This window comes from Brachionichthys hirsutus, chromosome 1 (assembly GCF_040956055.1).
Source record: "Brachionichthys hirsutus isolate HB-005 chromosome 1, CSIRO-AGI_Bhir_v1, whole genome shotgun sequence".
Classification (NCBI taxonomy): domain Eukaryota; kingdom Metazoa; phylum Chordata; class Actinopteri; order Lophiiformes; family Brachionichthyidae; genus Brachionichthys; species Brachionichthys hirsutus.
Window position 1 is genome coordinate 9,142,532 of NC_090897.1, and position 13,500 is coordinate 9,156,031.

General features: G+C 46.2%; 3 protein-coding genes across 4 annotated transcripts in view; 1 reads left to right on the top strand and 2 right to left on the bottom strand.

The window, feature by feature from the left end:
• Nucleotides 1-1,105: 1,105 nt before the first annotated feature.
• Nucleotides 1,106-1,879, bottom strand: ss18l2 (ss18, like 2). The gene is made up of 4 exons (XM_068741844.1): nucleotides 1,733-1,879; nucleotides 1,561-1,637; nucleotides 1,404-1,485; nucleotides 1,106-1,320 (listed from the first exon to the last, which is right to left on the bottom strand). Exons 1-4 carry the CDS (start codon nucleotides 1,799-1,801, stop codon nucleotides 1,279-1,281), a joined length of 270 nt encoding a protein of 89 aa, XP_068597945.1. The 5' UTR covers nucleotides 1,802-1,879; the 3' UTR covers nucleotides 1,106-1,278.
• A 979-nt stretch (nucleotides 1,880-2,858) lies between these two features.
• lsm14ab (LSM14A mRNA processing body assembly factor b) lies at nucleotides 2,859-8,934 on the bottom strand. Of its 2 annotated transcripts, none has more exons than XM_068743657.1 (10): nucleotides 8,779-8,934; nucleotides 8,118-8,281; nucleotides 7,277-7,418; nucleotides 6,824-6,994; nucleotides 6,656-6,739; nucleotides 5,718-5,894; nucleotides 5,335-5,479; nucleotides 5,167-5,193; nucleotides 4,736-4,982; nucleotides 2,859-4,642 (listed from the first exon to the last, which is right to left on the bottom strand). In XM_068743657.1, the coding sequence occupies exons 1-10, from the start codon at nucleotides 8,900-8,902 to the stop codon at nucleotides 4,619-4,621; spliced, it is 1,305 nt and encodes a 434-aa protein (XP_068599758.1). In that variant the 5' UTR covers nucleotides 8,903-8,934; the 3' UTR covers nucleotides 2,859-4,618. The 2 variants fall into 2 exon arrangements, with proteins under 2 accessions (XP_068599758.1, XP_068599685.1); XM_068743584.1 differs by having other exon boundaries at nucleotides 4,721-4,982.
• A 666-nt stretch (nucleotides 8,935-9,600) lies between these two features.
• Nucleotides 9,601-13,500, top strand: part of LOC137895871 (streptococcal hemagglutinin) — a 7,299-nt gene continuing 3,399 nt past the window's right edge. The window contains exons 1-2 of the mRNA XM_068741399.1: nucleotides 9,601-11,623; nucleotides 13,351-13,493. Coding sequence (XP_068597500.1) covers nucleotides 9,601-11,623; nucleotides 13,351-13,493 — 2,166 coding nt within the window. The remainder of the gene's footprint in view (nucleotides 11,624-13,350; nucleotides 13,494-13,500) is intronic.

Here is a 13,500-nt window from a genome sequence, read left to right on the forward strand (position 1 = left end):
AGTTGAGACTTCTCGCCGTGACAATGTGCCATGCTGGTATTGATAACGATTGCAGAATATTATTTTCAGCCAAAGCGTTGCTCACAAGATGAATTGGTGCTGGAGAGCAGTCTGAGATTTGTTTTGATGAACGGCGAGGTGAGACACCCGATTGGATGAGAGCATTAGGGAGCATCTTCACACCCAGAAGCACATTCATTTCCTCTTTAATTGGCGGTCGTTTGCTCCAACTTACACAAACTGAACTTTCCTTTAATAATACAATATTTTTCTTGTACAATTATTGACAGTATTAATCTTATTTTTGTATTTTCATACATGTTATACCATTACTGTATGTTGGTGTTCTTTTAGGAATATTACATGAAAACATTATTTTCCACCTCCCAATATGTGAAGAAGCACATTTTCTTTCATAGAGCTGAACCACACTACCAAAAGGTTACCAAATATGCCATTCTAAACATTAAAACCTTGTGATGGGGGTGTTTTCGAGCCCTCCTTCCTTCGGTTTCTATGGCAGTGGGCTGCGTTTGAAAGCCCAGAATGTTATCTTTTTAGTGACGTTTGCGGATGCCGATGTTGCCTGTATTTATGAGATGACACCATGTTTTCAGAAAACTAACATACTTTAACATGTTTACAGAGACTTGTTTGCTGTATATACATATATATATATATATATAAAATATATCTTTTTATAGTTAATGTGCTTTGCACAATCAAGATATAGGGTTTGTTGCATTTTGTCTGTTTTCTCCTTAACTGTTGCAGCCTTTTTTAAAGACATCACTACAGACCTTGGACTGTAACTGTTAGCATCTCAACTGTGTCAAATGGTTTACTAGTGGCTTTCTAATAATGGGGGGGGGGGGGGGGGGGGAGAGAGACACTTTGCCCTGATAGAAGACATGAAGGGGAACAGCTTGGCTTATGTTGCTTATTGTTCTCTTGAGCTGGCAACTGAATTTTCCCAAGTGTACCAGCAATGCATAAAATGAATAAAAATGACTAGCAATTCAAATATTGTCTGTAGAATTTCTGAAATCAAAAAGCCTTTTAATGATACAATGTGGACTCTAATGAAAAACAAACTGACGCCATATAAAATTTAAATACATTTAATGCAAAACTCAACTTTGGAAATCACTTCAAGTGAAATATGATTCATTAACCCGGACAAACAACAAAGAGCAGCGGCCACTGAATGGATTATATCGCGTATGATGTAAAGCCATTGATCAACCGCACGACGAACACGCGTGTTCGGAGGCGGCGTCACGTCCCGGCATGGCCGTTTACAGCTGGAGTCGAGGCCGGCTGCAAATGTAAACGAGAAGGGAAGAGCGAAATCAAACACAATGCTACTGATGCTTCACAGCCGCATCTAAGGTTGTTTTTACATTTGAAGGCGTCACGCTGTCCGGGCTGGCATCAGCGATGGTTGCCAGGTAGACGATGTTGCGGTGCAGGATCTGTTGGTATCTGATGGACAAAGAGCAAAACAAACATCTGAGATGCTACGTCAGACCTCTGGCACTAAGGCTTGTTTCTACTCACTGCACACACTCCACGGCGCGTCCTTTCTGCATGTATTCCGTGATGCATCGAATTAACTGGTCGTTCTCCTCCAGCAGCTAGGAAACATGAATCAGTAGGATCTCTGTAACTTACGGTTGCTCACGGCTAACGCTAATAAAGGCGGTAGATGTGCCTTTTACTCGCGTCTCACCCTGTGGATCGTCTCTTGGTTAATTTTCGCTCTTCCTCGTAGTTTCTTCGGTACAAAGACAATGGACATTTTTGTGCGGTGAGGTGATCTTTGTTTTGTTCGCGTCACCCGGAAGACTTCTGTTTGTTTTGTTTGCGTGACCCGGAAGACGACTTCTTCGACGGTTGTGTCGACTTGACGGCTGTCGGGTTTTTGCTGTGTTATCGCCACCTTGTGGATGTGCAGTGCAGCTGCAGTGAATACATTTACCCGGTTTACCTCTTCCGACTGTGAGAATACTGGAGTATCAAAACTACTGGTCATGTACATTACAAATAAGATACAATAAATAATTGATAAGACATAAATACAGAGCAATGACGGCCCGCTCCGTATATGTATATATGAATGGAGGGTATTTATTACATTGGGCTGCAATGCCCCATTTCTCATGCCTCATTCTGTCCTGGTCCATTCTCAGGCTGCTGACAGAGACTCTATTAGAAAGTCAGAGACTTTATTAATGAGGGTTCCAATTATGTAAAACTGTAGAAAGGGAAAAAAGCCCGTTGTGCAAATACTCCATGTACCGTACTTGGGGAGTATAATGCTGATGAACACTACAATAGGTACTGTACTGCAAGTCAGTGACTCCACATTGAATCTTTTCATGTCTTGAAATGATACAAGGACAGATATTTCATTCACATTGGATCAGAAATAAGTATGGAGGTGCATAGGCAGTAATAAACTACAATCCAAATGTTAATGTAGTCTCTGAAGTTATTCTTTTATTTACAGTATTAAATCAGATGCCGTTGTTTCTATTCACTCCCAGCAAATCTGTGAATTTTAGAAATACTAGTCCCAAACTGGTCAATATATTGAGCCACTGCATTATCTCGGGTCCATCTGCAAAACAGACAATTCCAGAAGCTACACTTCTAGCATTCATTTTTATATATATATATATATATATATATATATAGTGCAGCAGCAGACTTGATTGGGAACCGTGTCCCAGCCCAGCCCAAAACACGGAGTGCGTGTTTGTACCGAGTGTATATCGCATGCACAATGACAGAATAAATATTTAAGATTTACGCAAAAAAAATCAGAAATTTTATCTTAAAAATAAAACACCAGAGACATTGTACAACTTTATTTAATGTAAAAACTGTTGTTGATATTATCAAGAAAGAATTCCTGTGACCGGAAGAAGTAAGAAATATAAGAAATCCTGTCAGCTTTAATAGTTGCTAATACATTTAGTCTCAAATACAATCTTGCTGGTTATTGGGAAAGCCCGTATGAAACGATGGTTTGTAAGGCGATCATGCAGTGATGGGCAAACTGTGCAATATCCAGTTACCCAGGGCCGCTTTGTTTGGAAACAAAGGATCCAGTAGCGCTAGCGATACTTTTGTCAAGAGCTAACCTCAAGATAAAGGGTGGGCTGGAAAATAATCATCACTCTGAAGGCAAAAGTACTCAGAGTACCTCAAGTACAAACAATTCAGTATCAAAAACTAAAGAAAAAATATCACGTCTCCCAACACACCGGCACCACGCCCAGCTCTTGTCCCTTTGGTGCACAAGCCAGTAAAAAAATACATTTGCTCCAGAGAACGACGATTTTAACAACAACAACGCAACAGGAGGAGCTGCAAACAAGCCAGAGGTCTGACAGCAATAAGAAACGGACTTCTAAACGTAACGTTTTCAGACATCAGCTTACTTACAAGGATTCCCATTTTTAGTAAACAATCCTAAAACACTGCAATCACACAGTTGTGCAGTGCAAACAGCCAACTGCCGAGACAGGGGGGAAACAACAGAAGACACAACTACAAGATAATTAAAAAGTTTGATCAAAAACAAAAGAGAATACACGTTAACTGATGGCTCAGGATGTTTGGGACAGAACGGTGGATTGAACAGCTACTAAAATGGGACCGAGCTGTTCACATGCTCACGTCCCTTTTGATCCAAATACAACTTGCTTAAGGTCATTCTGACGGAACAAACGCAAGGAAGTGCTAAAAGGTACCCAATACATAACGCCTTTGTTTAGTGGAACACAAGGACCAAAACAAAAAAAGGTTGAGTAGACCGAGTCTCCAAAAACTTCAGGCCAAGGCCGAAACCATTCGTTTCTCCAAAATGACTGGGTCCCGGTTCTTTGTCTAAATAACGCACGTGAAGCAGGTTTGGGTCGTTTAGGGGAACTTCAAATACGTGTTTAAACAAAAAGTTGAAACTAAGATTTAGTCTGGAGAGCCACAGAGTGAAACCTCTCTCACCGATAATGACCCATCATCTGGACGGGCCATTGACGGGCCGCTGAAGATGAGCCCGGCACACCTTCGGCGCAGATACGGGCGTTTCTCAGACGACGTCAACGCCGGTACTTCATAGAGAAAATATAGATGTCCAAGAAAGAAACCTTCCCCACAAGTACTAAAATAAGTCTGATGAGAGGAAGGACGTAATGTAGGAGGCATTGCAGCCAAAATCCATGCCAATATAAAGCCTACCGAAAGCTGAAAAAACAAATAAAGCTATCGATCACATGAACGGTGATCCACTCACAGTACCACTGGGCTTCCTGTGTACAGCTATCAATATCAAAGACTCGGTAAGAAATGAAACTGGCTGATGCAAAAATACAGAATTACTCCAAAGCCAAGTATTTATTTACACAAGGTCATGTTAATCTGGTCACTGTGGGGAAAACAAAAAGCCCGTTCCTCCCAAGTGGAGAGAAGGGAGCTGCACCTTCACTACCCGACGCAAAGCAGCCGGTCCTGGTGCTGGTGACTGAGGGCGTCTTCATTCTTTCCGTCAAATGTTGAGACCAAAAACAGGAATCATTCCATGAAGGAGGGCTCCACCATCACTGCAGCCCTAAGCAGCCACCTTGTTATCCTTCTGGGAAAACAAAGCAGACCAAAACATCTCAGAGCAAACGCCGTCTTTCCCTACCTATAGCAGCCACTTAAATTATACCTTTGAATGATTTACCCTGTAATCAAAATCAGAGAAATCACGGCCTCCTCCTCCTCTGCCGCCTCTGAATCCACCCCTGAAACCAGGTGGGGGCCCCCGGGGTGGACCGAAGGAGCCCCTGCTCAACGGCCACCCTCGTCCTCCCCGGGGCCCGGTGAAGCCTCGGCCGCGGTAACCTCCTCTTCCACGGCTGTATCTGAGAGGAATGCCAAACGTCTCCGAATTCATTCGTCTTTCTTCAGCCCAGGTCGTCCTACGGTCCCTGAGAGATATAAAAAACATGATTGCAGGCTTCTCTACTCGTCCATTAGCCTTGCGGCGCAATGAGCAAACACATTGTTCCATTAGAACACTGGAGTGATCGCTGCTGGAAATGGGCCTCTTTACACCTCTGTAGATTCTTGCACCAAAAATCTAAGGCTAAGAAAATCAATGCAAAAAATTACCTTGAAAATCCTCGTTCACCAGATTTACTGCAAGATTAAAAAAAACGACTTTTTTCAGCATTTCTTGCATGAAATACAAACATATAAAAAATGTATTACGGCCCATCAAGGAATAACGTGATCAATGAAGTATCCAGAAAAAAGCAAGACTTTGAACCGTGGACGCACCTCAAGTTGTCAGACGACAGGTTGTCGAAGAAAGACTTGGTTTTGTCATAGAAACAAGCGTTTCCTGCAGCCTCCTCTTCCTCCTCCTCCTCATTGGCCACATGTTCTGATTCAGTGGTTTCTTCTCCATTCAGTGTCTTCTCATCTGAGGTCATGAGAAATCATCAGAGCTGGACACATCCAAGAAATTATGCTCGGACTTGTTTAGCATTTCAATTAATATACAGCGTATTAACCGGAGAATCTCTAGACATCATACTCCTAACCGCCTTATTTACCCTTTCGCAAAGCAAAAAAGTGATGTTAATTTGATACATTTGTGTATTATTGTCTTTGTGAATTCAACTCGTCATCTTGACCGGGCAGTGGGAATCCGATCTCACCTTTCAGTTTGAGCTTGTTTTGGAGCTCCTTGTCGATCTCCTCTTTGTGGAACTGGGCGTTGGCAGACTCAAAGTCAAAGTCTTCCTCAAACTTCATGGGACCATCTCTACGCAAATGCACTTTGCCTCTGCTGCGGTTTCCGCGTCCACGGCCACGGCGCATGGATTGAGCAGCAGCTGAAAAATAACAGGGGATCGTTCCAGCAGGTATTTTTTATTTTATTTATTAAATAACACACTGTTAGAGTTTAGCACAAATCAGCTTTACTTTAGAGACATTCTCACATGAAACTTTGGGAACTGCAGCTCGTTCAATCCACCATCCCCAGCTAATGCCAGTCGTTGAGTAATTCATTACACAGAAAGCAACCACAAAGCTTTTGAAGCCTTTGATTGATTGCAGCCTACAACCCAACAGAACACACCACTTTACTGGAGAAATGCTAAAGTAATTACTCGATTGCCATAAAATCGGAATAATTTCAAAGTACGCTCAGTTAAAAAGGGAAGAATAGTTTGCCATTCCTCGTCATGGCGGAGGGCTGTTAGGATTTCCTGCAATAGTGCACAGACCAAAACTACATAAATAGGACGCAACTCAGAACCATGGAAATACCACAAATTACAACCGTCTAAATGGCAAAGGCAGCATTCTTGTATTGATGAGTGTGCAATAAATAAATAAAAGCTTTCGAGTTACTCCCAGGAGACACAGACAATGTGACAAGCAGATGGGACGAAACCCATTCCTGGGGCCCTCCTAGATAAACCCCCAAAAGAATGATTAGAAACAAACGGTTTTTGTCATGTCATTAAATATATTTATCAGACAACAGGCAAATACTGTCATGTTGCTTACTACCCAAGTAACTACTGAAGACCAACATTGAGTAGCTATAATTCTATGTCTTATGCGGTTAAAGTGTAAAACTACCCACCAGCAGCCTGATGCCTGTTAGGATCCCGGTTCTCAACAGCACCTTGTTCATTATAGGGCTGCGAGACCTTCTGAGCCTCAGGAGCTGAAAGAGCACGAGCACAAAATGGCTGAGCAGACCACTTCAGACACAGAAAACAACTCGCTCAAGGCCAGACGGTGTCCTCACCCTTTCTCTGCTCCAGGCTGCCAGAGGTAGTGCCGGTGGGTTTGGGAGCTGCCACCCCCACCTGACTCCTCTGTGCTGCAGGTGCTGCAGGCACAGCAGAAGCTGGGTTCTGCACTGCCTGCTCCAGAGGGGGACTTCTTCTTAAACCGTCCAGCTGGGGACCAGTACGTCCTGCGGAAGGCAGCAGAGTGACATTCAAACTACTCATTTATTTGATTTGATTTAAAGCAGCAGCTTAAAAAGGCAATGAGGTTTGGTGATACAGCATCGCGTGATTGGAACAAAGACCAGGAAGATCCAGCCTTTCTATCGGCAACCACGTCACTGAAGACTAATGTTTAATAAGGCCAAATATCTGGACTAATTCAGGACTCGAAGCTTTTATTTTTGTCAAAGAAATTAATATTTTGGGGAAAATAAACCATTAGACACTAATAAGGAACTCATTCTTACCGCCTTTCCCAGAAGACCCAAACTGCTGAGTTGCTGCACCAAACTGGGTGTAGGGTGGGCCAGCTGGCCTGCTGTACTGGGAATAGGATGCAGCTGGCTGGAATGATGGCGCCATTGCAGCACTGGTGGACACAACTGATGACTTAAAGAGAATTAAATGAAGTGAAAATCCTGACTTTCTTCACACACCATTTCAAACACTCCCTTGTGGCTTACAAGTATGATAATAATAATAATAATTATTTTTACCATTTTTCTATCTGGACATTTCAGACCACTAACTCAGATCCTAGCGCAACCATTGAACCTCACAGTTTAAGTTTAAGCAGCATCAGCTGTGAATGGAAGATATTTGATCCATGACCCTGGAGATGATCAAATATTAAACGTCTATAGTTTTTGACAAACATCTAAACAGCGGCAGATCAAAGAATTGTTCCCACATCAAACATAGTTCTTTCACAATTTGACATTAACAGACGAAATATTTTTAAATCAATGCACTCAGTCGGCCTACAGATGCCAACTGAGTTTGGGCAACTTTTAAACTTTGAAATAAAGTTAAAAAGGTGCCCAAATTAAAGTTACTAGATACACCTGTGTGGATTGGGGGTGATTTGTAGGAGTTTGAATTATGAATTAGAAACAGACACTTCGACCTGTCGGCTAACCACAGGTGTTACTAATCACATTTGATGATGGCGACCATGAACCGTCTTGGCACAATAAGATGAACCCCAAAGAATTAGTTACCTTGAATATTTGTGGAACAAAGTTTTGGTCAAAAGGTTTACAGAAGTATATCAATAATTGTCACACGTAGTGCTGAAATACATCTTACTTGGACTATGGCGGGGTCCTGGGGCAGGCTGCTCGGGGCTTTGGGTGGCTCGCAGACGGTCAGGTCTTTTATATCACTTCCTCTGAAGATGATGTACTCGAATATTTCCTCCCTCGGTGGAATCGGCCTGTCAGTCGGCCGGTCTTCAGTTCCGAAAGAGCGAACTGTAGACACGTCGCATAACATTACCTGCTCCGGGCAACACCCTGCTTGATAATTATTGCCTATTCTACTTTTTCAAGACGTCCATCAGCGACATGCAACGTTAGTCTGATTTCAAATGTTCTTTGTAAACTGAATTCCAAGCCTGGTGTCAAAAGGCCAGCCAACAATTCGACTACGCCACATCACCCAAAGGATGACCTCTGAAAAATAAATGCTGCCAAACTTTGTTAAACGGTTCACTTCACAAAGACTCAAAGAAAATGACCCAACCTATAGTTAGTATCTGACCACGATAACCACGATTTTAAAGTCACTCAAAACAAAACATAAACAAAGGACGCAGACGTCAACTAGCATCACAGCTAGCAAGCGACTAGATTCACGTTAGCCGCAAAGCTAGCTAAAGCAGCTACGTTCGTTTCCCACTGATTTGTTACCTACTTGTGAGTTAACGACAATAAAGTACAATATTCAGTGTCCTGGTTGCTTATCTTACCTTTAGCGAGCGCGACTGTCGAGTTTTCAGTGTCAATTGTGTATAAAATCCCTTCATAGCGAATTCCGGCCTTGGAGACCAGGCTAATCTTGCTGCCGATGTACGGCGTCCCACCCCCGCTCATGTTTGTCTTCTGATTTTAATAACCCAACTAACTCGAAGACAATTTTGTTTTCTGTTTAACAACAGCAGGTGCAATCCGTTCAGAGCTGCAGGCTGATGCTGCATTCGTAAATGATGCCGTGAGTCCGACTGGCTGGCTGCTCCTACCGCGACATGGCCGTTCTCTGTTTCCTTCACTGAGGCTGCTCGCGTAGAGGTTGCGCCCTTTTCTTTTTACGTTGCATCCTGTTCCTCCGACTGCAGCCATTTCTCATTAAATAAATGATTAAATCTCTGTGCAATGTGTGATATTAATATTCCTGTGTCTTTAAAAAAAAGAAAGAAAAAACTTTAATGCGTGTTTTTCACATTTTATAATTTATTGATGTCTGAACCGGAGGCTTGAAAACGAGACATCCGAGACATATCGCGGTTTTATGCTGGTTGATTTCTCGCCACCTTTTTTAATCTATTACAAAACAATTCAGATTCAATATAAAAATGATTTCGACTACAGAATTTGTTGATTACACATAATTACACGTAATTACAAACGAGGTGCCAGCACTATTATTATTATAACTTATACCGCCCAATCACAAGGAGATAAAAAATCACGAACAGACGCCCCTACACCGGATGACGTCACGCACATTCCCACAATGCCCAGCAACACGCATGCGCACTGTGAACATACATAATAGCGACCTGTGATCAGAGATGGCGGGCGCCTCCGACCCCCTGGAAGATATGCTCTTTTCAGAGGTGGATGAGAAAGCTGTGAGCGACCTGGTCGGCTCGCTGGAGTCGCAGCTCGCCGGCCGAGGCAGCCCGGCGGGGGAAAGAGACGAGAGAGGAGGCGCTGGCTCAGCGGCTCCCGCTAACCATCACTTAGGAAAAGCGCTACCAGCTCCAGTGGGTACCACAACACTAGCACGACAACCACAACCACAACAACAACAACAACAAGGACGGCTAAACAAGCCCGAGATGCGTCGAGAGCTCAACTCCAGCGCGGATAAAACTCCCGCTCCTCTTCCTCAGAGCTCTTCTTTTGACGAGCCTTCCCCCACTTCGGCTTCCGTCAGTCGCTCGCAATCACACAGAGCATCCATCACAGCGCCGACCGCATCTGGCGCGTCAACTTCGGCATCAGCGCCCGCCAGCATCAGCACCAGCACCGGCAGCATCAGCACCGGCACCGGCAGCATCAGCACCGGCACCGGCGCCGCGTCCAGCCGGGTGTCTGAGGTTAGCCCGGCCGCGGGAGAGACGTCGACGGAAGCTAGCCCGCCGAGAAAACGCGTAAACGCACCACGGAGGAGCGCGTCGGCTCGAGTGAAGAGCGTAAACGGCGCGGCGGTAACGACGAGGAGGAGCAGCAGCCCCGCGGAGAGCAGCGCGAGTAACGCCGCGCCGAAGTGCAGTCGAGCCGCGACGTCCTCCATCAACACGTCCACGTTCACGCTGTCCAACGCCAACCTGCCTGCGGGTCAGTCGGCCATCGCGCTCGACAGGGGGACTCCGACCATCGCTCTGCAACGACTCCCCAGCCATGTTGTAGCGAGCAACGGGACCAGCGCCTCGGCTCTGGGTCAGCAGGGCAGCGGGACCAGCCCTTTGGGTCAGCAGGGCAGCGGGACCAGCGCCTCGGCTCTGGGTCAGCAGGGCAGCGGGACCAGCGCCTCGGTTCTGGGTCAGCAGGGCAGCGGGACCAGCGCCTCGGTTCTGGGTCAGCAGGGCAGCGGGACCAGCGCCTCGGTTCTGGGTCAGCAGGGCAGCGGGACCAGCGCTTTGGGTCAGCAGGGCAGCGGGACCGGCGCTCTGGGTCAGCAGGGCAGCGGGACCGGCGCCTCTGTTCTGGGTCAGCAGGGCGGCGGGACCGGCGCCTCGGTTCTGGGTCAGCAGGGCAGCGGGACCAGCCCTTTGGGTCAGCAGGGCAGCGGGACCGGCGCCTCGGTTCTGGGTCAGCAGGGCAGCGGGCCCGGCCCTTTGGGTCAGCAGGGCAGCGGGACCGGCGCCTCGGTTCTGGGTCAGCAGGGCAGCGGGACCAGCGCCTCGGTTCTGGGTCAGCAGGGCAGCGGGACCAGCTCTTTGGGTCAGCAGGGCGGCGGGACCGGCGCCTCGGTTCTGGGTCAGCAGGGCAGCGGGCCCGGCCCTTTGGGTCAGCAGGGCAGCGGGACCGGCGCCTCGGTTCTGGGTCAGCAGGGCAGCGGGCCCGGCGCTTTGGGTCAGCAGGGCACTGGGACCAGCGCCTCTGTTCTGGGTCAGCAGGGCAGCGGGACCAGCGCCTCGGTTCTGGGTCAGCAGGGCACCGGGCCCGGCGCGGCTGCAGACGCCGCTGCTTCCAAAGCAGACGATTGTCAGTCCAAAATTGTAACGTCGAGCCAATCCGGCGGTGCCGGCTCTCTAATGAACACGCCCCCCCCAGCGCCTTGTGCTGTCGCACCAACAACCACAACAGTGACCCGGCCTTCGAGCTCCGCCGCCGCCGCCCCGTGTGTCACGGCGGTGGCAACGAGCTCTGCGTGTGGAACCGCCCAAACGGCGCCGGCGGCCACCGGCCTCTGCTCGGTCAGGCCCGCTGCCCCGTCGCCAACGGCCGCTTTGGCCACCGCTGCACAGTCTCAACCTCGACCGGGACTCGCGGCACCTCAAAGGGTAGTCGCCCCCCAGCTGATAGTCAGACCTCCTCAGCAGCAGACCACCATTCAGTTGCCCCCTGGGTTCACCATCCCCCCGGGTAAGGCTGACAAGAGGTGCAGAAGGGCGGCGGTTTCCTGCTGAAATGACCGTACTGTGTGTTTAACTGTCGTGTGTGTGTGTGTGTGTGTGTGTGTGTGTGTGTGTGTGTGTGACATTCTGTTTTTGTACCATGTTTGTCTGATTGTGTTTGAGAAGCTTTCCAAAATGGGATGCACAACATTTATGAAGCAGGAAACCGATTGGCCTGATACTGAGAATATAGAACTGATAATATGAAGGCGCGTTTCTTTTGGTGACTCAACAAGCACAACAATCCTCTGTTCTATTCACGGCTGTACGTTTGGTGGTGGGAGTAACTTCTGAGTTTAGTTTGATCCACCAATAAATGCCCAAATAATAATCAAACTTTGCTGACCATTGCATTTCTTGTGCTCAGGTGTGCATAAATTGTTCTACAAAAATGTGCAATTATCTGTTTGTCACTACAGGCAATGGAAAAACTGCTATTTATTAGTCACTGGTGATTGTTGAAAAAATGTGTATTGTGCACCCCTACTTTGGATTTTTGTGCTGTGTACAGATTGTAAACCCGTTTCTGAGTATTATCTTGTACTCTTGAGGAAGTATTAAATACCCACAAGCAGAGCCACAACGTGACCTTGATGTCACAAGTAAGACATTTGTGATAAATCCCCCCCCCCCCTCCACACACACACACACACACACACACACAAACAAAACTTGCATGGACTGATGTGGCATTCTGTCCACTCATATCAGTCGATTTAAGGTCATTGCAAAGAGAAGACGTCGCAATTTCTGCTTAAACAATTCAGAAATGTGAGCACCGAGCTCTTCACACTTCACGCACTGCTAACGTTGAGCCTCTTTCATATCATCACTGCTGCTGATAAAGCAACCTAAGAAGCGGACACCTGTTGATTCCACACAGACTTAATAGAATTAGTTTGCGTTGCTTTTGTTTCTGTGAGTAAAGTTTGAGAAAGATGGAAATGTTTTTCAATAACTCAGATGGGCAAATAGCGGTCAGGGTTCATCTCAGTGCGCTGCTTTTAGAATAACCTTCACATCGATCCTGCAAAGATGAACAAATGTGTAATAAATCATTCTACGCTGATGTTCAGCTGGAGCTGGTTTCAGTCTGCAAGGTCGAGATCTTTTCTTGGAATATTTATTTGTGGAAGCAGCATCGCTAGCAGTGTTGTGATGCAATAAAATAAAATAAAGTATCTATTATGGGCTCCGATAGATGAAAACAGCAGATAATACCTTCTAACAGTTTCACACACGAGATGGTTTATGTGCAACATCGTCTTCTTTATTGCAAATTTAGATCATGGCCTTAAAACTCAATTAAAACTCAGTGGATGAATACATGCAAGGGAACGACATGAGGTGCCCCACATCATCTTAACAGAAGCCTTCTAGCCAATCAGAAGTGTTTTTAATGCTCATGTTCAAGTTCATTTTCCATTCGGTGATGGCGTACTTGGCACAATCTGATTTGTATATTTATGTTTTTGCCGTTTGTCAGTAGATCTGTAGTTTTAGCATATATATATATATATATATTTTATACTCCCACCCAGCCAGATTTTAAGGGTATAATATACTTGATTATCTGCAAGCAGCCAAGTCTGTGAATCTGCCATCTACATCCATATTATATCTCCATTTGGCTCAATGCTGACTGTAATTGCTGTTGTCAGTGTTTCCTGTAATGAGTGTCCTCTGATTCTCCAGGGATGGTGCTCATACGGACAGATTTGGGCCAGCTAGTGATGGTTCCTCAACAGGCATTGGCTCAAGCTCAGGCCCAGAACAGCGTCTCTCCGCGACCTGCCGCCCCCACCACAGCAGCAACTTTTAGAGTAACGACTCCACAGGTGAGAG

Excerpts from the sequence above, each read along its gene's own strand:
- ss18l2 (XM_068741844.1), bottom strand. The coding sequence starts at position 1,801 with ATGTCCATTGTCTTTGTACCGAAGAAACTACGAGGAAGAGCGAAAATT. Across the intron at positions 1,486-1,560 it reads CGCGCCGTGGAGTGTGTGCA|ATACCAACAGATCCTGCACC; the intron begins GTGAGTAGAAAC and ends TTTGTCCATCAG. Across the intron at positions 1,321-1,403 it reads ACAGCGTGACGCCTTCAAAT|CCGGCCTCGACTCCAGCTGT; the intron begins GTAAAAACAACC and ends TTACATTTGCAG.
- lsm14ab (XM_068743584.1), bottom strand. The coding sequence starts at position 8,902 with ATGAGCGGGGGTGGGACGCCGTACATCGGCAGCAAGATTAGCCTGGTC. Across the intron at positions 8,282-8,778 it reads GACAGTCGCGCTCGCTAAAG|TTCGCTCTTTCGGAACTGAA; the intron begins GTAAGATAAGCA and ends ACGTGTCTACAG. Across the intron at positions 5,895-6,655 it reads TAACAGGCATCAGGCTGCTG|CTGCTGCTCAATCCATGCGC; the intron begins GTGGGTAGTTTT and ends GTTATTTTTCAG.